Source organism: Tachypleus tridentatus, chromosome 9, assembly GCF_004210375.1.
Source record: "Tachypleus tridentatus isolate NWPU-2018 chromosome 9, ASM421037v1, whole genome shotgun sequence".
Lineage (NCBI taxonomy): Eukaryota > Metazoa > Arthropoda > Merostomata > Xiphosura > Limulidae > Tachypleus > Tachypleus tridentatus.
Genome location: NC_134833.1, coordinates 118,341,082 through 118,367,273, shown reverse-complemented (window position 1 = coordinate 118,367,273; position 26,192 = coordinate 118,341,082). Strand labels below are relative to the sequence as shown.

At 32.6% G+C, this 26,192-nt stretch overlaps 1 protein-coding gene across 3 annotated transcripts in view; it reads left to right on the top strand.

Moving 5' to 3' along the window:
- The window catches only part of LOC143226175 (villin-1-like), an 85,877-nt gene that overhangs the window by 22,470 nt on the left and 37,215 nt on the right, over positions 1-26,192 (top strand). For all 3 annotated transcript variants that reach the window (XM_076456770.1, XM_076456771.1, XM_076456769.1), the window contains exons 3-11: positions 2,625-2,699; positions 6,057-6,095; positions 6,925-6,990; positions 8,237-8,367; positions 8,514-8,616; positions 9,522-9,635; positions 11,142-11,243; positions 15,579-15,688; positions 23,391-23,469. In XM_076456770.1, coding sequence (XP_076312885.1) covers positions 2,625-2,699; positions 6,057-6,095; positions 6,925-6,990; positions 8,237-8,367; positions 8,514-8,616; positions 9,522-9,635; positions 11,142-11,243; positions 15,579-15,688; positions 23,391-23,469 — 819 coding nt within the window. The remainder of the gene's footprint in view (positions 1-2,624; positions 2,700-6,056; positions 6,096-6,924; positions 6,991-8,236; positions 8,368-8,513; positions 8,617-9,521; positions 9,636-11,141; positions 11,244-15,578; positions 15,689-23,390; positions 23,470-26,192) is intronic.

The following is a 26,192-nucleotide window of genomic DNA, read 5'->3' as shown; positions in this document are numbered from 1 at the left end:
CCCACATTTATTCCACTTAAAATGGCTCAACTCACACACAGGTGTATCACACCAGGTGCACATGATTAGAAGATCGTTACTCAGCATTTTAAATGAGGCTTGCCCTATTTAAACCTCAGACATTTAGTTTGGTGTGCTCCTGACTGTTAAGTGAGAGTGAGCACCATGGTGATAGCAAAAGAGCTGTCCGAGGCCTTCAGAAAGAAAATTGTAGCAGCTTATGAGTCTGGTAAGGGATTTAAAAAGATCCCAAAGGATTTTGAAATTAGCCATTCCACTGTCCAGAAAATAGTGTACCAGTGGAGGGCTTTCAAAACAACTGCCAACATGCCCAGGTCTGGTTGCCCAAGCAAGTTCAGCCTGAGAGCAGACTGCAAGATGTTAAAAGAGGTCTCCAAACATCCTAACATGTCATCACGGGACCTACAGTAGGCTCTGGCTACTATTGATGTGAAAGTGCATGCCTTTACGATCAGAAAGAGACTGCACAAGTTTAACTTGTATGGAAGGTGTGCAAGGAGGGAACCTTTGCTCTCTAAGAGAAACATCAAAGTCAGACTGAAGTTTGCCAGAGAGAATGCAGACAGGACTTCTGGAATAATGTTCTTTGAACAGATGAGTCCAAAATTGAATTATTTGGACACCAGAACAGAGGACATGTTTGGCGTAAACCAAATACAGCATTCCAGGAAAAGAATCTCATACCAACTGTGAAGCATGGAGGTGGAAATGTCATGGTTTGGGGCTGCTTTGCTGCAGCAGGACGTGGACAGCTCACAATCATAGAATCCACCATGAATTATACTGTGTATCAGAGGATGCTTGAGGAACATGTGAAACCTTCTGTAAGAAAATTAAAGCTGAAGCTGAACTGGACCCTGCAACACGACAATGACCCAAAACATATTTGTAAATCCACCAAGGACTGGCTAAAAACTAAGAAATGGAGAGTCCTGGAATGGCTGAGTCAAAGCCCAGATCTTAATCCCATTGAGATGCTGTGGGGTGACTTGAAATGGGCTGTACATGCAAGAAACTCCTCAAACATCTCACAGCTGAAAGAATTCTGCATTGAGAAGTGGGGCAAACTTTCTTCAGATCGATGTCAGAGACTGGTAGATGACTACAAGAAGTGTTTCACTGCAGTTATTTCAGCCAAAGGGGGTAACACTAGCTATTAGGGGATAAGGTGTTCTAAATTTTTTCTCAGTTAGAATATGCATTTTTGTAGAATTACATTTACAGATCTTAAAAGGTCTTTTCTTCAGTTTTAATTGTTTAGTTATATTCTTATAATCTCTCAGTATTGTTGACATTGAGATTAAATATCTATATATCAAAAATGTTACAAAAATACACAGGCTTTTATAGGGTGCCCTAACTTTTTCACATGACTGTACTATTAATGTGACAAATGATATATTCTACACTTGTTATGAAAGAGCAAAATTCTTGAATATTTTGGTCATTACAACTAGAAGCTTATATTGCTTTGCCTCTGTTTCAGTGTCGACTAACAACGGGTGACTGTATTACTTGTACATTTTGGTATGAGTTGGAGTTTTTTTTTGTGTATAATGTTATGTGAAATAATCATTAACGTACATAACTATGGATTATGGGATACCATATTTGAACCTTTTCTCTGGTTGGAAATTGTGTTATATCATAAATATCCTTGTGTTAGAGAAAGCATACCTTTTCTATCTCTAGCAGTCAGTGTAAACACAACGGAATTTAAGTGGCTGGTCAGTACGTATATTATATCATAATCCCACACACTTTTGTGTAATAAAGATATTTTTCTGTATTCAGATGTGTTTGTTTTCGATTTATTTTTGACATGTATACAATTTCCTGAATCTTCATTTTTGCAAAACCTTTAATTATCTGTTAAGTATTAGTGTATCTGAATACCACATTACATCAATTAAAAACTCGGTCAAAGTTTGTACATGGTTGAATCTTACAAAGTTTATCAACTGTTTATATCAACATTAATGCAATACCGCATTTACCACATGCCCATTTTATACTGGTTGTTTTCAATCATAGAAAGTACCTGATACTTTGTATATCAGGTGTTTTGATCATCGTGAATCATTTCAAACACTGCTCCATGTGATCTAAACTGTAGTCAAGTGAAAAGGAAAACATTGGCATTTCGTTGAAGTTTTCTTCTAGAATTTTATACCATTTTTTATCATTTATTTTGCTCATAATTATTGCAGTGTATTACTCTCCCCCCCAAGAAAAAAAACACACACACACACAAAACAACAACAAAACCATATATATATAACTTGATTAACGAATTTTTAGGATACACATCCGAGTATGAGAGGAAGAATTTTTTTTGTATCAACACTTTTTGCTCAAAAATAATATTACAATAGTGAATGCTAGTTCTATATTTTTTGTAAAAAAGCTACAGTGTGAGTTTTCAAACTGTACTGAATTGATTAAAAAAATCATTACTTGATGTTTACTTTGTTACAAAACGTTTTGATATTTGAGTAATTATTATGATTAGTAAAAGTAATTTTTACATGGTAACAAAAGTTATTCATTACGTTGCTATTTGATTCAGCCTGATTGTGTTATTGTTTGTTTGTTTTTTATAGAATATGAAAGTTGTACCTATTTCAAAGGAACAGTACAGCTCATTTCACACTGGAGACGCCTATATTGTTGCATGTGTAAGTATCCAAACAAGGATAAAATAACAAATGTTTACATTTTTATTTAGGTGTTAACTTATCCTAATTATTGAATGAATGATTCTTTTATGCATTCATTTATACTGATTATTATCCTGTTACTTAAAGTAAGGATATACTGAGATTATAATTATGTTTTGCTTTACTGGTTGTCATTTCTCTTAAATGAATAAATTTGCTAATAATCATGTACAATATTTAGGGTGAGGAATATTTTTACTTTCTTTTTCATAGAACTCGAGCAATTACCCATTTTATTTATTTCTAATAAAGTATTTAGCAAACATTATTCTCTGTGGTGAATCATTATCTAGTTTTTGAAACTGAATACTTATTTCAGATGTTTTGTAAGTATGATTAAATGCACACAAATACTTCATGTATGGTTGTTGGATCAGATTTTATAAATGATGAAGCTTTATGTTGAATATATGCATTTCGTAAGAGAAGTTTGTTGTATTGAGTCACGGGTTGCTATATAGGATAATAAAGCAGTGTGTGTGTGTGTTTTCTTATAGCAAAGCCACATTGGGCTATTCGCTTAGTCCATGGAGGGATATCGAACTGCTGATTTTAACATTGTAAATCCGTAGACTTACCCCTGTACCAGCGGGGGACTAGTAAAACCGTATTGAAATAAAATGTTACTGAGTGGTACTGTTCTTGAACTAGTCTTATAAGAAGTATTTTTTGAAATATAATAGGATTTTTTCGTAGCTCAAAATAATAATATTTACCCACAATATCGTGTTTCAGTGAGGTGTCAGCTGTCATTGTTGCATATTTTTTAAATTTTCAATTGACCTAATATGTACCCGTAATCTTCAAATTTTATATTTTATTTAAATTTAATTCGACCTTGAGTTCTAATATTACAAGTTAAGATGTTGCATTTTTTATCTTTCAACTACATTCTTTCTTAAAATTGCTATAATGCTAAAAAACTGGGTTTTGATATCTATAGTGGACACAGCATAGATAACAGCAATAACAACAACACAGCATAGATAAACCACTCTGTAACTTTGTGCTTAACAAAAACAAACAATTTTTGCTGGGACAGCGGTAAATCTTCAGATTTACAATGCTGAAATCAGGGATTCGATTCCCTTCATTGGACACAGTAGATAGCCCAATGTGGCTCTACTATAAAGAAACACACAAAATGAAACAAAATTAAAGTTGATAGTTGTATTTCTAATCTTATACAAATTGTTTATATCATATCAACACAAGATTACTATGACTATTATGTATGTGTTTTGAAAGACATCACTGTTTCTAAACACAGACACGAAACTTTCTACGAGAGTTACAACTTTAGTGTTTAACAAGTATATTCTATTTAAGATGAGATAAATACAAGAATGAATATAAATGGCTTGGCATTTCCATGTGGTTAAGGACACTCGACTCATAATCTGAAAGGTTCGAATTCCCATCACACCAAACATGTTCACTCTTTCAGCCATGTGGGTGTTATAATGTTACAGTCAATCCCACTATTCATTGGTAAAAGAGTAGCCCAAGAGTTGATGGTGGGTGGTGATGACAATCTGCTTTCTCTCTAGTCTTACACTGCTAAATTAGGGGCAGCTAGGACACACAGCCCTTGTGTAGCATTGCATGAAATTAAAAACTAAACAAACAAACAAATATGAATTAAGTACAAATTTGAAAATTAATAATCAAGCATTGTTGATTGAATATGTCTTCTAGATTTACAAATTTAAACTAATGTTTTATCTAAAGATTTGAACTATAAATTCTATTTCCAGGTTGGGAAAGTCCTTAAGAAATGACAACCTTGGAAAAGAGTCCTAGAGAACTCCTGAATAACTGAAATAATTTCATCAAAATATTTTTATCCAGCAGGTTTAAGGTTCAAACAAATAAAATATTTCTGTTTTCGTCTGCTGTTTCAGATTCTGTTTTCCATGTCCTATAATCAACCTAGTTACTCCTCTGAACAAAGACTTAAATGCAACAGATCAAACATTGTTGACTTATAGCCATATTTTTGATTTGTTATTTATTGGGTGATCTATATGTGTTGCAGTATGAACATGTCTGACTGAGAACACAATAATCAAACTGAAATACATATTTTAGTAATGCTGTTGCATATAACAATGAATTGGAACACAATAGGATAGTTATTGATGGAGCATATATCTTGTCTCATTGATGTTATTCGGTCATAAACTTTACATTTATATTGTGGTTCATGATGTAGTTATAGCGTGAAACAGCCTTATAAAGGTTAATTACTTTCATATGCTAAAAGTGTGTGATAAAAAAAATTATGATTCTACAAAAAGTTTGTTGTTTAGGCTTTGTTCTTACCTATAAAATGCTTGACTTATATTTCAGCTATTTGTTCAAGTGCAAGTGAAACCTTGTAAGACTTGAACTTTTGTAGGTGACTGTACGAGTAGTGACCTCTAGTAGGTGTTGGATTAAATGGTGAAATGTTTTATTTTCAGTTTGCATAGTATATATTTCCACTGTTTAATGTGACTTACATTTTGGTTCCCTTTGGTGGACATAGCAGATAGCCCAATGTGGCTTTGCTATAAGAAAACATCCCCTCCCCACGCAACTTATGTTTTAATTGCATGATGATTATTTTGTTTATGTTATGCAGTATGTGTTTATTTTAACTTTTTATTGCTTATGTGGTTTTGTAGAGGAATATGTATGCTCATTAGTTGCAATATTTTTAACGACAATTAAAAAGAGTTTTTTAAAGCTACCATTATGCAATTTTTAAGGAAATTTAGTAGGTTTCAGATGAACGCTTCTTAAGATCAAGTTCTTTAACATTCGATATATTTGGGCCGTGTAAAATTTACTTTAATTTCAATGTTTATTCTAGGACCTACTGGACAGAATAATTAATTCAGACGGGTCATCTAATTAACTATTGGAAACCACACCAAACGATTTCTAGTATTTTTAGGAGCAATGATACCCATCTTAGCTCTCATCTGAGCTCTTTTGTATTGGTCTAGCAACACTTTTACGCATTGAAAAAAGAAAGAAAAGAAGGCCTTTGCTATAATTTGTCTACCTCTTTAAGCTTTTGAGAAATAATAATAGTTTTATATCATTCCTAAATCCATCGGAGTTGTTTGTATGGCCCATCCGGCAAATTTTACTTTGGTCTGGCTCTCACCTGTTCCAGTTTACAAAAACCCAATCTTCATAGTTTTCACTTCTTCATATGCATATTAAAATGGGATATTCCATTAACTACTTGTGCTTATTTTGTGAATTTGTAGCTCATATTTAAATAAACATGTCTATTTATTTGAACTGTAATGTTTTTGATAGGGAACAGAGTATGGAGAAAAGGGAGACTCTGCTATGAAAGTAAGCACTTATTAGTATTTCAGTTATTCAAAGTCTGTAGGCTGTATATGTTTTAACATCTTGTTTTTACATATGTAATTGTATAGCTGTCTGTTTAACCTACCATTGAATATTTAGGTAATTAAGCAAAAGTATTACGTTGAAATGTAATGCACAAAGTAGATAAAACAATGATTCCCATAGTGTATATTTTGCATGAAACAAGATAGTCATTCTCAAATAAAAACGTTTCTCTATTTTAAAACATTTAATACTAATATCATCAGAATACTTAACAAAAGAGAGTAAATTTCTGTGTAAGTAATTACACAAATAACTTGAACTGAATGGACATGAGAAAATTTCCTGTGAATTTGGGCATGCATTGTCAGACATATAAGATAAGTCTGTAAGTACACCTATAACTTGTAGTATAGTAAAGTAAAATCACAGAAGAAAGCTCTTATATTATGGTGTTATGTATATTTATTTATTGACTCTATAAATATAATTATACATATTTACTTAGCTTGAGTAAATTACCCATGACTGTAGTAGGCATTCTGAATATTATTTGTTTATATGAAATTAATATTGGATTTAATATGTGAACAAAAGTGATGTTACAACAAAATCATCTTAGGTTCATTGTTTCAGATAAAACTAAAACTGGTAAAACATTATTTTAATTGGCCTAAAACTTATAGAATAGAAACAGAAATTTGCATTGTTCAGATGATTAAAAATGAGTGGTTTTATATGCAATGTATGTGTGCAAATTTCTGGGTTTCTAAACATAATTTTATCTGTCAAATTAATATAATTGTTTTTATTATTTATTATTTTATAGACACGGATAGTAAATGGTGGTCTTGAGATTCACATACATTTTTGGATTGGAGCTCAGTGTTCAAAGGTATATTTTCATTATTTTTCTAATGAGCATCTGGAATATATATTTTTCCTGAAGCATTTAAAAACAATGTTTCGATGTCTAACATTCTAAATTTTTAACTACAATACACAGTGCAGCTTTGTATGTAACTGCAAACAAAAATTGTTGTACTTCAATTTTGGTATGAAAATATAAAAAGGGGACGGAAGTGTTGTAGTTTTGTTTTAACCAACAAAGACAGCATTGTTTAGATGCACTTAAAATGTGGAGGCATTGTTTATAGGCTTTAAATAATTATTTTATAAAAGTAAAGCCTGCATTATTCTATTCTGTTGAACCAAATTTTTATATTGTTATTGAACAAGGCTTAACAGAAACTGATTTACTAATTTATACTTATAAATCTTTTAAAATATGAAGAATGATATTATTACAGAAATGTTTTCATTATATTTTTTAAATCATCATTGTTGTAATTAAGCCTATATAAATAAACCTGCATGAAAACAGGCTTGCATTTTATAGTTTGTTGAAGATTGAACTACCTGTAAGTATTTTAAGGCTTATAAAATTTAGTGTTATTTAATATTCTTAGGAAAATACTTGAAAAAGATGTGTAATTATGTCTTTTTAACATGTGAATCTATTGATATACGATCTAACATCTCTGATATTTAATTTCTGTTCATAAACTTCACAAGTACAAAAAATACACTGACTAAATATGTGCTCAGTCTAAAAGTAACAAACATATAAAAGTTATATTCACTATTTACACATAGTTTTTGAAAGTGGTCGATCTTAATTAAAAAAAGTAAAAACAAACAAAAAGGCTAATACATAGAGACTTCTGAGAAAAGACAGGTGATAACAGTAACAGATGTTAGTGTTTCAGGTTATCAAAATTTCAAAACAACCTTTGTTATACCAATGGAAACCTTATAAAAAGTTTTTAAGATCTATATTGATACTCATTAATTGGATAACAAAAACATAAATTGATTGTTTGTTTTCTCAGTTTAAAAAAAAATTGATACTGTTTATAAAGTATTACATATAGGTTTAAAGTAACCAAGAGTAATAAATTGTATTATTAAAATATTAAGTGCCATTTAAAAGTCTATATTAAGAACTGGGAACTAGGATGTAAGCTCAAGTATAAAACCGAACTTTGCAAAAGGTATTTTTTAAAAAAGGAGTGAAATTAAGATATAGATGTTGTGCATATATTGTAACCAGCTAATTTTTTAATTATTTTTCTTACCAGGATGAACAAGGTGTGGCTGCAATCAAAACTGTTGAGCTAGATGACTACTTTGGTGGTTATCCTGTTCAGCACAGGGAGGTAGAAGGCCATGAGTCAAAACGTTTTGTCTCTTACTTTAAAAAAGGCCTGAAGTACGTATAACCAGAAACACAGTCCATTTACTAATCTTATTGCTGTGCTGTTGATTTGAAATATTTTACAGTTTACATGAAAACATAATATTTTGTATTGATACTAAGATAAGATATATTTAATGCCAGCCTGTTTTTGTACTTAGAGTGTTAGAAGGTGGAGTAGCAAGTGGGTTTCGAAAAGTTGACACATCTATTGAACCATGTCTTTTTCATATTAAAGGGAAGCGAAAACCTATCATTCGTCAGGTGTGTAGTCTTAGTGTGAAAGTTATCAGATTTTTTTTTTTTTTAATTTAAAGAGTATTTGTACACTATATAAGTATGAAAACTCAAATAAAAGTGACAATATTTGTAATATTATTATCAAACAACCATTCTAATGGAAAATTTAAACTGCATTTATCAGTAATTTGTTTGATAAATTTTGTAGTGGTTCTGATAACAAGCTAATTCCTAGATTTTAATTTCTCTTTCCTTCAATAAATTTATAATTAATCAAAATATGATATGTGGAAACAACTTCACCGTTTTTGTTTCTATCACTGTTTGAACAAATTTTACTGATACTTGCACTTGAACTAATTGTTTTTTGTATTTATAATATTTTAGAAATATACGAAAAGTATAGAAGAAAACTAATTTTGCTTAACTTGTGAACTACCTAGGCTTCTATTGTTCTGGATTGTAATGTTTATATATAACAACTTAGGTCTGATTTTTGCATCCTTTCTTACAACAGTAGATAAGTTTCTGACATTGTCAATAAGTTTTTGCTCTGAGTCGTTTTTGTAGATTTGATACTGCTATGGCAATATTTGCATCTTAAGCTACTCTTGAAAGAATTGTTTTATTTAATAGTGATCAAATTTATATATTTGTATTTTATACATTTAAAAATTATTAACTCATATAAATTCTAAAATAAAATATTTTGAAGCATTACTTTTTGAACTAAACCAAAAGCTACCAGAGGTAGAGCTTTTATAGGTTACTAAGTGATTCATCAGTAGTTAGTTATTGGGTAAAGTCTGAAAAACTGCATCCTCTCTGATACTTTCAATATTTTTATTGCAGTATGTATGTGTTAAGTGGGAAGTTGGTTGATATTTTAGCTATGACCAAAGAAGTGTATTCTTATTTTCCATTTTTAGACTCGTGGAATTGGCTGGGAATACCTAAATGATGGTGATGTTTTTGTACTTGATGCAGGAGAAGTTATTTTTGTGTGGACTGGAAAATACGCAAACAACATGGAAAAAATTCAGGTGAAGTTCAAAGCTGTTCATGTATCACAAAATGTGTAGATAATCCTATTTCCATTTTAATTCTGTTGTGACATTTGCAGCATATAAAATTATGTACAAGTTGTGTAGTATTAGCTCAAAATTATTTAAACCAAGTAAAATGTTTGAAGTACAATAAAAGACTGCATGTTCCAAAATATAAATTACGATTTCTCACAACACTTAAAAGCAGTTAAAATTATAAAATCTAGGCCTATATTAGACTACTAATAAATGAAATTTATAAATGTTATTAAAAATAATACATTCATATATCTTCTATTATAGTGTTCTGTTGAGAATCAGAGCATAATATAAAATTTAAAGAAGCTGTTGGCCTATGAGGCTGTTAATCACAAATACAACTCAAAGACAGTCCTTGTTGTTCAAATATTTGTTAAACCTACCTTTGAGCTCCTTTAAGTACTACATCCATCACATATGAAAACAATCTATTCCATTCTAAAGACCATCTACCCTGTTAGAAAAATAAAAGTATTTAGTTGAAAATGGCTTCCACTCTAGAGAAAAAAACAAAACAATGTTGAGAAGAGCATGGATAGCTTATTGTATAGTTTTGTGTTTAACTGCAAACAAATACATTATCTGAAAAAAAATTATATTTTTGTTCTTCATACTTACCATTTTCACCATTAAGTATTATTTTAGTAGCTGTTTTCCATACCCTGTCCAACAGTTGAATACCTTTCCTTAAATAAGAAGTTCAGGTCTGAACTGACCTATAAAATGAATTGGTAATCTCTTTTGACATGTTTTACATTTTTCTGTAGATATAACCTAAAATTCTATTTGTCCTACTATTAACTTAGATGACTTAACATCTATATAGCTTCCCATAATAAATCTCAACAACTTCCGAGATTTGATTAGAAGACCATGAACTAATTTTATATACATTGCAAAAACAATTTAAATTTAATAAATAGTTTTATATACTTGTATATGATATATTAAAGTCAACATTGGATAATTCACTACAGTATTACATCAGTTGTTAGATTTTAGGTAACTGGCTAACATAATATTAACTTTGTTATGTCTCATCATTTAAATTTTAATTAACTCTAAAGAAAAGCTGCTTAATTTTAGGTACTTTACTTGCAAAGAGGATTTTTGTTTCATTTGGTTAAACTTAATGTAATTTGTTTTCTACTGAAATTAAACTGAATGATATAGTGCTCTAAAAATTTCATTTTGAAAAGCACTTATATAATTTTCATTCCAATTTGTTTCCTTAATTTGTATTTGCAAAAGTTTTGTGTCTAAGCATGAAAGATTACTCACGCTTATATTTTTTATATTTCATTGTGCAAAAATTTTACAAATAAAACTCATGACTATGCATTTTCACTATGTATGTCTACCTGTTTGCTCATTCACTTTGTAGATACCTATTGTATGTAGTATCAACCATGCCATACTTAGTGGGGGTAATATTACATTATTTTGCATTTTTTTAACATACAGGGAGCAAGAACTGCTCAACAACTGAAAGCTGATCATGGGAGTGGTTCAGTAGTGATAGTTGAGGATGGTAAAGAAAAGTCTTTGCCCAAAGAAGAAAAACAGGTAAAAAGATACCATTTTCATTCATCATAAATAGATACTAGTTGTAATGTGACAGGTTAATCCATTTTATCTTATTTTTATGTGATGTTGATGTTGAAGATTTCAATTAACTCTAAAATGCTAAAATACATTTCTAAATCTGTAGATATAATAACAAAAGTAGTAGTTTCATTTTAGACATAATTCTATAAAAACATTCTTTTATTTTCAATTTAATATTGAATAGTAACATCTTTGCATTTTTTATAAGCAAGAGTCAATAATTTATTAAGTTTGCATGACAGTTATCATCAGAAAGGTATAACTAACTACAGGGAGGGAATGCATGTGTTTTGTAATGTTGTTTTTTAAAGAAAAATAATTTTTAACAAACAATTTTAATTTCTACCCTGAATACACTACATGGCCAAAAATATGTGGCCACTCCTTCTAATTAGTGGGTTTAGCTGTTTCAACTACACCTCTTGCTATTAGGTGCATAAAATCAATCATATAGCCATGCAATCTCCATAGACAAACATTGGCAGTAGAATGGGTCATACTGAAGAGCACTGTGACTTTAAACATGGCACTGTCATAGGATGCTACCTTTCCAACAAATCAGTTTGTCAAATTTCTGCCCTGATAGAGCTGCCTTGGTCAACTGTAAGTGCTGTTATTGTGAAGTGGAAACATATAGGAGCAACAACAGCTTAGCCACGAAGTGGTAGGCCACACAAGCTCACAGAATGGGACTGCTGAGTGCTGAAGCATGTAGCACATAAAAATCGTCTGTTCATAGTTGCAACACTCATTACCGAGTTCCAAACTACCTCTGGAAGCAATGTCAGTGCAATAACTGTTCACTGGGAGCTTCAGAAATGGGTTTCCATAGCCAAGCAGCTGCACACAAGCCTAAGATCACCATGTGCAATGCCAAGCATCTGCTGGAGTGGTGTAAAGCATGCTGCCATTGGACTCTCGAGCAGTGGAAACGTGTTCTCTGGCAGTATAATGGACGATTCTGGGTTTGGTGGATGCCAGGAGAATGCTATCTGCCTGAATGCATAGTGCCAACATTAAAGTTTTGTGAAGGATGAATAATGATCTGGAGCTATGTTTCATGGTTTAGACTATGCTCTTTAGTTCCAGTGAAGGAAAATCTTAATACTACAGCATACAGTGACATTCTAGAGAATTGTGTGCTTCCAAATTTGTGGCAACAGTTTGGGGGAAGGCCCTTTTTTTTCAGCATGACAATGCCCCTGTGCACAAAGCAAGGTCCATAAAGACATGGTTTGCCAAGGTTGATGTGGAAAAACTTGACTAGCTTGCACTGAGCCCTGACCTCAGCTCCATCAAACACCTTTGGGATGAATTGGAACGCTGACCGCGAGCCAGGCCTTCCCACCCAACATCAGTGCCTGACCTCACTAATGCTCTTGTGGCTGAATAGGAGCAAATCCCTGCAGTCATATTCCAAAATCTAGTGAAAATCCTTCCCAGAAGATTGGAGGTTGTTATAGCAGCAAAGGGGTAACCAACTCGATATTAATGCCCATGGTGTTAGAATGAGGTGTTCAACAAGCACATATAGGTGTCCACATACTTTTGGCCAGGTAGTGTAGTTTCCTTCCTCAATACATTCCTTGTTTAAGTGCTATTAGTTATTTACATCCATTTTGTTTTTATACAAGAAGAAATGGCTAGGAAAAGATTTTGGAATTTGTTACCTGCCAGTTCAACTAATTATTTCCTAAGCTGTTTAATCATTCAAGTATTTGAATAGTTAGTTAAATTAAATTCCAGTTATTACTTATTGTTTTATACGAATTCTACACTTTTCATGTATAATCTTGCTTTGAATAGTAAATGCTGGTACTCAAGCTGAAGTGTTCATGAGTGACTGGTCTGTTCCGTGAAGTTAATTTTTATCAGTATTGAAAATTCACCCAGTTCCTTATGTTATTATACATAATTCCAAATTACAAAGATAATAGTTACATTTGCAGAAAAGTAAACAAGTTTTAGTTTTACAGGTTTAGTAATTATTCTAGACTACAATCCATCCTTAACCTGTTTAATAGTTTTAATTATTCATGTTTCAGAGGTTTCAATTCAAAATTTTTTCAGGGGGTATTTTATTTAGTGACTGATATGACATCAGACATTCAAGTTCTGGAGGTCTAGTATGCCGATAAACATTGTTTAGCTGTATTCACTAATATTTTTTTAACAAGCAATGTCGACAATGGTACAGTTTTAAGGGGTTCTTACCTTGTTCACAACAGGAATTATCATCTAGGAAAAAAAAATCTAAAATTTAGAAAAGATCTAGAGAGGATGCTTTCCTTCAGCCCTATGAAAAGGAACTCCTAGTGTTATCTTAAAACACTGCTTTGTTCTGTTAGTCATGTTTTGTTATTAGTGGGCAACAATTGCAAAGAATAAATTTGAAGATGACTTTAATAGCATTTATAATATATTTTTCATAAAAGTTAGTAAAACTATATCTATAATGTGTTGAGCAATTAAAAGTTTGAATAGTTGCAGCTTATTTCAGACATTTGCAGACTATGTTATCAGCAAATTAATTTCAAAACATTTTATTTTGAATGCTTATTTTTACAAAGAAAGACAACTATCTATGATTGCTCAATGGTAGTTGATCATAATTCTAGAATTTCAATCAATTGGCACAAACATTTTGAAAGTTGCCTACATTTATTAGAAGTGGTTTATTATAAATACTAACTTGAAAACTATGTTTGTGCTTGTAAACAAAGGAAACAAGATGAAGGCAATGTTTAATGTTGTAATTCTGTAAGAGATTGAATTTGTTCTCTTCACCTTAAATATACCCACTGTATCCAGATGTGATGTATTTTAAAATGAAATTTTAACACAAACTCTTTTTACATTTGCATTAAATTTCAATTCAAGCACAAAAGAAAAAAATATTCAAAAGTACCTGTAAAAAATAGGTTGGTTACTGATTTGCTAGTAATGATGTAAGTTACTAAAGAAAATCAGTCAAAGCATGTGATTTGTTAAAGCATCAATAACTGATGCTAATTGTTTCATAATGATTGTAGTTTAGGAACGTTTGGGTACACTTTACTTTTACAGTAAAATTGCCAGGTATTGTATTTTTTCTCTTGTTATAAAATCTGTGCTGCTACTGGGTTTAACAAGAGTCCAGTTCTCTTTTGTAGATAAAATACTTAGTTCACTGTTAGACTTTTGTTTGAGTAAAGGTTTTTCACAATATTTGAGCTATCAGTAAAGATTGGGTTATTTTCTCTAAGAGATTCAATAATTAATGAGAGAGAAAAAGGGCTTGATGGTGTATCTAACAGAATGTATCACTGAATATTTAATGCTATATTTCTGTAAAGCTATGACAATTAACAATTTTTTTATTATTACTGAAATATATCCATTTGAAAATCTGAGTAGGTTTTCAGTAAGTTTGTTATAAATGTACAAAATGTAATTATAGTCACAGTTGGTTTGGGTAAACCCTTCCTTTATAACAAATACGCTGTACTTTCAGAACTATTATGCTAATATAGATGCTCCTTAGCATGAGGTTATGTAATAAATAATACCGTTATTAGGGCTAAAGTTATATCATAAATAAACGAAAGTGTAGGACTTGACATGTAAACACTCTTTAACAATAGGCTGCAAATGGTTTGCATCAGATTGTTAGAAAATTGTGATCTCTTGGAATTTTGATTAATGATTTAATAATTTATATTACAATAGCTATATCATGTCAATCATTGATATTTCATGATAATCAACGTTGCCAAACGCAGTTTAATGTTCCCAAGAAATGTTAAGGAAAATTTGTGTATTTTGTGTTAATTGGATGTCAAAAGGTCACAGTATGCTACTGCAATAGTTAGTTTTGTTATTTAGCTATGAGTAACTACATATGAAATGGGTGCTGCTGACTGGTTGCCCTCCCTCTAATCATCAGTCACTAAACTGACTGTTTAATTTTAGTGTTAGAAGAAATGCAGTTCAGGTTAAAGTTAACAAATACACCTGATTTGTATAATATGCATAATTTTTCAGTCTGCAACTTTTGTAATAAATAAGCAATATCAAATTTATACTTGTAAAATATTGTTTAAATGTTTGTAGAATAATATTCTTTAGAATAAAAAGTTGTTTGTTACTTACCAGCCAAACATCAAACAGATCCTCAAAACTTGAAAAAAGTAAAATGATTCAAATGTTACAGAAAATATTAAAAACATGGTTTTGAGATTGTTTAATGTTGATGAAACTAAAAAGAAAACTTGTTAAATGTTTATTACAATAGGTTTGTTTTATAATTGCCAGGTATTTGAACAGTGGTTTCCTTTAAAAAATAAAAAGGTAAAGAACTATAAAGAAATCCCTCACGATGATGAAGTGGATTGTAAGCAACGGAAGAATGTAAAACTTTATAGGTAAATGGCTGAAGATATCTCTTTGAAATTTTATATGATATTATATATACTACACTTGAGTCTCTAATGATACTTATAAAAGAAGGTAAGTGAAGTTATTATGGTTACATTGTAAAGTTATTTTTAAGATTGTGTTTTAAGTGTTTTATACATGATGCTTTTGTAATGTTATGATGATGTTTGTAAAAATAGTTGAATTAACAACTTTCACATAGGTTTCTAGTCTAATCAATGTATTTTTATTCTTTCTTTCATCCAATTATGAACTGTCAAATTCATATAACTTCATTATTTAGTGAGAGTGAGGAATATTCTCACTAGTCAAGCTTCTAACTTAGGTACTAGATGCATGTTAAATGTGGACAACATGATGGACATTGTTCATAGGGTAGTGGGTTCTTTTATGCATCCTGGAGTTTCAGTGCATGTCCATTCATTTGACATTTCTTCCCTTTGTTTTGAGAGGAAATATGTCAAGGAAGACTTCTCTGACCATTTGTTTCCTCCTCCTGGTTATGTCTTAGGAACATTCTTCCTGTTGAGAAGAATTTTCAGACTTCCTCACATTATTAGAATCCTATTACTTAAGTATGATCTGTTCTGTCTCTTAATCTCATGTCTTATGACACTTTTCATTCCCTCCATCATAACCCTTAACTTAACTTTATGCCTCTCTTCCCCACACCTGATATTAGTATCCATGCTACTTTCTTTTTATATCAACTGTGTTCATGTGATCTTATGCCTTGTCCTCCTCACCTTTCTGATTTCTTTATGATGGCCTACAGTTGTTTGAACTTCCTCTTTATGGAATTCCAGATCATTGAGTCTTCTTTGTATATTTAGGGGGACAGGGACTATTTTGGGTCAGTGTCACTTTCCATTGCTCAATTTTTTCATTTTCTCCTATTCTTCCTTTTTTTACCTAGCCCCAGATGTGTTTGTTGTTGACTCCTGCTCCCTTCTTTCTACCATGGTCCATACTACTATTTCTGCCTTATGTGAATCATTTGTTGTTGGGACTTATGCTTCATTTTTTCAAAACCTCTGCCCTGCTCAATTTCTTCATCCTTCTGTTTTTGGAGGTGTTTCTGAGTCAGTTGAATTATTGATATCAAGGAAACTGCCTGGTGTCAATCCTTGTTAACTTCATTGGTTGCTTGCTTACATCAGCCTGCCCATTCCACTCCTGTGTCTCATCCTAGTTCTCATGTCCACCTCCTTTCTCTTCTTTTCCATTTGGCTTGATGTCAGATTTGCTGGTGACTAGAGAGTGGATTCAGATCTTATAGAGCCTCATCAGTTGAGATATTTGCATCTTTGGGAACAACTATCTCCATACAGATGGGTTACATTTGTTGTTAGTCATGAACTCTTCTGTTGTCTTCCTCTCAGCCCACATGTGGTTAACTTTCCTCCTCTCTTGGATTCATTCTATCTTTATTGTTGTTGGTATTGCACAAATAGGGCATAAAGAAGGTGCATGATCCTTTGCTTGGGTTCTACTCTCACCACTTTGTGATTTCCAATAAAATCAGGGACTGAAGGCTGGTCATTGTCATCCACCTTTCTTCTCTGAATTGCTATACGGTCGACCCTTATTTTCATCTATAAATTTCATTTTTCTTTGTTGATTCTTTCCATCAGGACTATAGATGATCATATGACTCATTCTTTCATATTCCAATGAGATTATATTTGAGACCAATCCTTCATTTCATTCAATAGGATCATATCTTTTGGTTCAGGACTCATCTTTTCAGGAATGTATCAGCCCCACAATGTAGTTAATAGAGTGGTCAGGGCTTTCATTTGCACAAACTTGGTCTGTGATTCCATTATTACATGGACAATTGACTTCATCTGTCCTATTTGCAGGAGGAGTTTTACCTCTACGACTCTCTTCTTTTGCAGGAAGTCATCCATTTAGGGTGGCTGATCAAAACTTCCAAATTCTTTCTTACCCCATACAATACCTCATGTTTTGCAACTCCTTTCTCAACTTGGTTCAACCTTCTCTTATCTGCCTGTAAGCACTGGAATGCTCTGTTATCAGGGTGCAAGCCTCTTCAACTTACATTGCTTGAGAATAATTATTATTTTGGAAAACCATGATTTCCATTGAACCACATATTCCACTGGACAGTACTTATTTGCACTTCCTGATGGCCCTTGTGCAACCAGTGGAACCATTCAGAGGAACCTTTGGATTAAATGATTCTTCTTTTTCCTCCTATTCTCACAGAACTTTCTTGATGGCTGGATAGCACCACCACCACTATGCATGTCTTTATTGATGATTTCATATTTGGATGGGGTGTATTTCTGAATAAGAATCTCATTTGGGGGACTTGGATCTAGGACAACTATTTACTTCTCCTCAGTGTTCTTGAACTTTTTTGCAGTGCAACAGAGATGTTCCCATTTCCTACTCTTTTTTGATGGATTATTTTGTTATGTTTCATTCCAACAATGTCTCTGTTGTATCCTACATCAACTGTATGGGGCACCAGATCCATGACCCTTTGTTTTTAAACCTTAAACTTTTATTAGGCCAATTCTGAATGAGTTCACCTCATTGCCTGTCACATAATAGATGCTATGAACATTATTTTGGACCAGTTCTCTCAGCTCAACTGTGTTCTGCCTATGGAAAGGTCTTCTCACTCTTAGGTTTCAGATTTGTGTTCCAGGGACTTCTTTTATTGATTCTTTTGCCACATCCCTAAATTCCAAGCTTCTTCTCTTTTGGTCTTTTGTCCTCTATTTTTTAGCCCTGGTTGTCGGTGCTTTCAATAAGAATTGGTCTCATATTTTTTGTATGCATACCCATCTCTCTGACTTTTACTAATGGTCCTGCCATTGATTCATGGCAGTTTTTTTTTCTGCCCTCCTGGTGATACCTCTGTGGTTGGCTCAACTACAGTTCCCTCCTTTTGCTTACTGGCTACCCTTCCCACACCTTATCTTTTGCATCAACCTCACACATCACTATTCCATCCCTAGATCACATTCCTCCACCTTCATGTTTGGCCCATTACCTGTTGAATCATATTTTCCCATTGAGTAACCTTTATCCTTTCTTATTCTTTTTCTCCATCTATCATCTATCAGTGTAAGTGGTATGTTTTTCAATGTTTGTTCATCAGTCACCACTTTCTTCCTGGTCATTCCACTGCTGGCAATCTCTTTTCTTTATTACCTGGCTGTTTGAAAAAGGATTGGTTGTTTCCACCATTGCTGGCTATTGTGTTGTCTTGTTATCATTCTTTGCCTTTCTAGCTTTGCAAGGTGTTTTTTTTCTCAATTCTATCCATACTGTTCCAGTTCTTCCCACTCTACTCCCTTGTCAGATTGAGGTCTTTATGTCATCCAGCACTCTCTTACCCAGGACCATTTTGAGCTGGTGGCTACTTTCTCCATATATCACCTTTTCCTCAAAATCTGTTTCTTCTTACTCTTCATGTGTGGTTAGTGTCATTCAGACCTCTATGCTCTTGACTTTTCTGTACCCTTTTCCATTGTTCATATCTTTTGCTTTATTCTGAATTATCTTTTCTTTCCTAAGGCATCAGCATTTAAGAAAGGTAAATATTCCTTCTCTCCTACTTCTCTTCTATTTCACCCATCTATGATCAATCTAACCTGGGCTGTTATGTTCTGTTCATTCCGTCTATTTCTCCCTAGCTCATATCTCATCATTTTATGTCCTTTATCTTTGCCTATTCCCTGGGATTCTTCTACCAGAGACTTATTTTCCATCTTAATTTTACATGCAGTATCTACAAAATGCTCTATTTGGTCTACACTTCATTGAGGATCGATATCTGCAGACTGTTCCATGTTACCTTTCATCATATTTGCCACATCATTCATTTCCTTGCATCTTATTTCTGATGGCTGCTTGATGAGATCCTTCAGGCTGGCATGTGGACTATGATTTTTATCTACTGTCCATTCCAGACTGTACCTATTCGATGGACTGTAATAGAAAAAACGGCACCAAGGGGTGCTCTGCCTACTTTTCTGGCTTTCACTTGCTGATTTTTCAAAATCGGTTTATACTGTCACCCATTGCATTGTCTCTAGTAAAATACTTTTCTGGCTGAACAGGACTGATAATGATTCTGGCATTTTCTCCAAATCTACCCACTGCAAATTCTTCCCCCATTTTTCTTCGAGTGGAAAAAGGGAGACTTTTTACCACTAACCAGTTTCTAGTTGTTAGGGTGGTGGACCTTGGAGAATCCTCATTGTTTGAGACCTAATAACTGGGTCTAGTATATGGAGTGCCAATTAGTGGAAAGTTGGATGGTGGTGACACTGTGGGGATGTAGTTCAGGATACTAATTTTATCATGCAATCAACATGCTGGAAACACTAATTTACTGTGCACTCTTCCTGAAGTCTGTATCTGTTCAGCAGGGTTGAGGTGAGCATATTACAAGACTGTGCCCTCCTTTTTCACCTTGCTACTGTTGAGGCAAGCACATTTCAAGATTTATACGCTACTCCTACAGGCTATGACTGTCCAGTGTAGTTGAAGTGAACACACACACACACTGTTATATCACATCCTTCTCTTGTGGTCATATCTGTTCAAATGAGTTGAGGTGAACACTCAGTATGCATTTCATATTATGTAATTTATTACAAGAGTGACAGTAGAGTTGAGCCAAGTATGCACTATTAATCTCTGTATTCTTCTTTTGCATCTGGTATCATTCCATTAAATCTGTCGATAGAGTTGATGCTATACACATTAACTCTCTGACCTCTCACATGCAAGTACTGTTCTTCCTATACTCGGCTCGGCATGGTCAGGTGGGTTAAGACATTTGACTCGTAATTTGAGGGTCGCGAGTTCAAATCCCTATTGCACCAAACATGCTTGCCATTTCTGCCATGGGGCTTTATGATGTGATGGTCAATCCCACTATTCGTTGGTAAAAGAGTAGCCCAAAAGTTGGCAGTGGGTGGTGATGACTGGCTGCCTTTTCTCTAGTCTTACACTGCTAAATTAGGGGCAGCTAGTGCAGATAGCCCTGGTGTAGCTTTGTGTGAAATTCAAAAACAAACAATCTTCCTATACTAATGGCACATGTGATTTGCTTGATGCTTCTTCTTGTTTGGTATGGGTGGAAAATGCACCTTTAAAATATGAGCTGTGTCCCATGAGTGTATTTCTATTGAGTCCATGTTATCAAGTGTCACACTCCATGGATTTGCTTTGGGCACTCCTTGAAGGGAGCTCATCTAGGTAATGTTTGCACTGGTTCCTCCATCATATCCAATTGGATTCTAACTTTCTCTGTTAAGTGTTTTGACATCTTGAAAGTTAACATTTTTCCTTACCTGAAATTTTATTTCTGATGGAGACTGTTCTCTTCATACACTTTCTATTCTTTCTCCTCACTTTTTTTGCAACTTAGTGTTTTTTTGTCTTGTCAGAAATGAAGATTATGGGTGCAAAAGCATAAAGGAAATTAGTGGATAGGGAATTTGTGTCACTCTTCTATTTGTAGAAGGTTTCTAGTGCATAATAACATAACCAAAAATCTCACAAGTTTAAATGGGAGTCGCCTAAAGGCTAGTGACATGTAAATCCCTAAGGCAAGTAGATACCCAGTAAGATAACTTTCTGTGTAAAGAGGTGAGTATCTATTGGAAATACATTTTCATGGGGTAAGGAAAATGTTAATTTTCAGTGTTTTTTGTTATATGCAAAATATTTACTAAAAGGAATCATTTATTGATAATCATTTTCTCAATATGTTTGTTCTTTTTCTAATTCTGATGTGGTAACTCACTACAATAAGAGTGGTTTAAATTATATATGGGTTTTGCCTTATATAAATTAAATTAATATAATCAGAATCGCCCCCCGCTAGTACAGTGGTATGTCTCTGGATTTACAACGCTAATATCAGGGGTTCAATTCCCCTCGGTGGGCTCAGCAGATAGCCCTATGTGGCTTTGCTATAAGATAAAACACAAAAACACACAATCAGAATTACTTTTAAACACAATTCACAATACGCAAACGACATCGCAATCTGGAGCACCTCCAGAAACCCAGTAATGGCCACGTCTCGCGTGTACAAGAATCACTAAACAACGTCTCAACATGGAGCAACAAGTGGAGGGTCGTGTTAAATCCGACAAAAACACAAGCAATCACCTTCTATAGAAAACTAAAGAAGCAAAGAAAAATCTAGAAAAATAAAACTATCACTTGGAAACACAACCATTAACATAAGCAAAAACATCACATTCCTTGGCGTCACTTTCGACACAAAACTAACATGGAAAAAACACATAAACAATATACACTCATCAATCAGAAAAAGGATTTCATATCTAAAGACTATAACTGGTAAACAATCGAAATGCGCACCAAACACCATTATACAAATATACAAGGCTTACATCCGTCCACTAATAGAGTAATGGATGTCAAGTAACATACAATATGTCAAACAACACACTCCAAAAAATCCAAGTGCAACAAAACAGAATATTAAAATCCGCATTCAGTTTACCATCATTTACGCCAACAAATTATCTACACCAAACCAGTAATTTACCAACTATAAGAGATAGAATGACAGAACTTTCTCTCAAATATTATCTAAAAGCAGAAAATAGAAACAAACTAACGGCATCACTACACAAATTATCAAGTGCACCAACAAAATACATATCACCTTACAACATATTTCAAGAATCACAATCCACTCAACAAAGAATCTAAATAAATAAAATCCATGTTATTAATATGTATTCCTTTTTTTCAGGTACAGGGCACATGACAGGCAAAACTTTCGCGCCTGTGTGGTGAAAGTGGGTTTTCTCGGGCACTCCCGTTTCCCCACATCAAACTCTTTAGGCATTGGATTTCTAGATCCCAGCCCAGGCAACTCTTTTGCCAGACCCTGAATCGTGCCGTTTAATTTGATCTGGATTTGAATGAATTATATTCATATTCACATCTGCCCAACTTCTTCCTTTCGGGACAAGTCACGGCCTTTCTTTCCACTGCTGCCTTTGCCTCCACCCAAAACAGCATTTAGAGAGACATCCTCCACCCAAAAAGTCAAGAATAATAACGATAATAAATTTATTAAAATAATAATAATAAAAAAATAAAATAAAATTAAAAAAAAAATCACCACTTAATCTTAATAACAATCCACGAAAGGGGACGAAGAGGAACTACAAAGTTCCTGAACACCCCAGTTGGAGAGATAACTCTTCTGATTTCTCTCTCTCTAAACTGAACCCCTGCCACGGTAGTTTAGTTTTAGTTTTTACTTTTAAACATAGATGCAGCAGATATAGTTAGTTGTATTTTGAATAATTTGGGAAGTTTTGAAATGGTGAATGAAAAAGATTATTATATTGTAAAGTTATTTTAAGGGTTATTTACAAGACTAAATAAAACAATACTGCTAATTTTTGTAAGAAGTTTGTTAATCAGAAAAATATGTACATTTCACTGATTTTGTGGCTCAAGCTGTTTTACAGAATTTTCTTTGCAGATAAACTTTACGTCCAAATGTTTTTAAACATTTTTTTGATAAAGTGCGTGTGTGTGTGTGTCACATTTTTGTATTTACTAAACAGTTTATCTTATAAGTTGCAGAGTCATGATAATGCTCAACAGGGACATATTTTACTTATTTTAATGTTTTCTCCCCAGGTGCTCAGATGAAGGGTCCAAAGTAGAGCTCACACAAGTGAAATTAGGTCCTTTAGAACAGTCTGATCTCAATTCTCAGGTAAGTCACTGTGTAAACTGACATTATTAAGATTTTCTAGTTAATAAATAAATGACAATAAGTTTGGCATTTTATTCTTCTCTGGAGGGTTGGGGAGATAGTTCAGTAAAGTGTAGTAGAAAACTGCATGATGGAAATATTTGTGTTTTTTAAAATATATGATCTTCTAGATGAGTTTTTAGAATAAACAATATTTGATGGCAACGAAGTAACTTGTCTTCAGTAATTATTTTTGTAAGAGTTGTTTTTGTCAATCAAATCAAATACAGCATTTTAGGATATATCTTAATAGGAATGAAAATGTTGTAACATATAAATCAAACAATTTTACATTCTTACATTTTCTGTGAAGGTTTTGTTTGAACAGTACTTATGTATAGTGTTGGCCACTAATTCAGTTTGTTATTATATATATACAAATAATTTAAGGGCAACAAGAGACCTTTTGGTCCAGCTAAACCATACCATCCACTAAATAAAACTTTAAAACAAAAATATAACACTCAAAATTAGCTGTTATCTTTTAAATATTTATCAAACCTGCCCTTAAACTTTCTTAAATTTATTACATCCACCTTATCTTACGAAAAGTGGGGCCTATAGGCCCCACTTTTCGTAGGAGTGTTAAAGCAATCCAGTTCATATGTCAACTCCTGTTAGAAATATAAAGCTGTCTTACCTGAAGTTGACTCCTACCCTGCCAAAATTTTTGTGTTCCATAATTTTGCCATTATCATCATTATGTGCATGAAATGATCATGTATCAACATTATAAATTTTATCAATAATCTTAAACACCTCAGTTAGATCCTTTCCAACTCTTTTTTTTTTAATTGAAAACAATTTAATAGATTTTAACCTGTCCTTGTATGACAACCTTTCAATTCCAGAGATCATCCTAGTAGCCTTTCTCTGAACCCTTTTCATCAATTCAATAGTACTTCTTATTTCTTCAAACACTAAGTAGAAGCTTTATGTAAAATTGTAATATTATGTAATATCTCAGACTATAATTAATCTGACTGTGGTCTTACAGTAGATTAATAGCTCCATTTCTTAATAAAGTAACCTACGTATTTCTATAGTAAAAGCAAGACAACATGTTTTTATATTTTTATATATATTTATTACCATTAGTAACTTAATACATTTTTAATGAATTCAACTTAAAAAGGAATTTATAACTCTTCTTTGCAATTGTTAAGGTTGCTCTGAAGGTTTGGTATATATAATGTTTGTATAACTAGAAAAAATAGTCTTGCAGAAAATTATAAGAATTATTGGCTGAGTGGTGCCTGGAATTTTAGATGAGTGATTATTTGGTTTAAACATCTAAAATAATCTTCACTTACAGATTTTCAGAAAAACTCTTTCTTTTTACATTTATCTTTGCTGCTCAGCTGGTGTGTGTGGTTCCTTTGAATCTTCCTTTCTAGTCTTTCTGTTTTGTATGCACTTCCAGCTTTCAGGTGGGTGGCTTCTTTTGGACCTTTGCAGTAACATGTATTTATTTTTATGTGTCTGCTGTTTTGTTTACTCTGATCTAGATACATTATCTTTCTTGTTTGAAAGGTGTGCTCAAATTTTCAAATGTTTATCATCATGTAGCTGGAAAACCATTTTTATATCAACTGAAATTTTATATTGATCACTCTCAGATCTTTGACTATCAGAAATGCTAAACATAATGTAAAGAAAACTGTCTTTGTGTTCACCTTGGTTTTAATTGTATACCTAAATAGGTTTTTCTTGTATAAATAAAACAGTTCATTTGGTAGTAAGATAAGTCTATAAGAACCCACTGTTTGAAGAAGGTTTAATTTCTACTTGTCCTTTTTGTATTGGGTTGAGGAATAATTCGTGAGCGTTTTTTCAAGTTAAAAAAATATATTCATAAATGAAACGCTTTTGCAAAATATTTCATGTCATTTGGTAGATAATTTTTTGCTCTAATAGATGTGTTTGATTTTCATATGTCTTTAATTTTTGCTTTCATTTTCAGCTCATTAAATGGAATGTCAAGTGGACAAAATCGAGCATTTTCGACACCATCTGCTTTTTGCATTTAATTTCTTGCATTTTCGTTTAAAACAATGCATACTATATACCTAGGTATTACATGAAATAAAGTATCATAATAAATGTTTTGGGTGTAATGTGTTCATGCATTGAAGTATTGTATAGTCTTGCATGTAATGCCTGAAAGAAATTATTTAAAAATGCTCATGAATTATTCCTCAACCTAATAATTATTTTAGCTTCTCGTAAGTGTAACAATCCTGTAAGAGATAAGGTAAACCCACAATGACCAAGCTCATTGAGGAATGCTTAATTTTAAGTTAACTTAGTTTACTGTTTTGTAAACCACATTCTCTTTGTGAAAATAAACTTGTAAGTTACAGGTTTTAGGACTTATACACCCTTGTAGCACTTTATATGGAAAAATTATTATCTTAACTGGCAAATATACAGTCTTAAGTCCTGACAGGCTTAGTTATTATAACATGTAGAGGTTTAAACAATTAATAATAAAAGTATATTGATTCTGACCACAATTTTTTAACTGCTTGATTATTAAACTGTCAAAAATAGTTTGAAATTGTATTAATGTTTAGTGATATGTTGTTAAAATGTATTTTATGTTTAGTAGAATAGATACAAAAGTTATTTTGCATCATTAAATAATTATTTGATACTACAAGTTGAATATAGTTTAAAATATG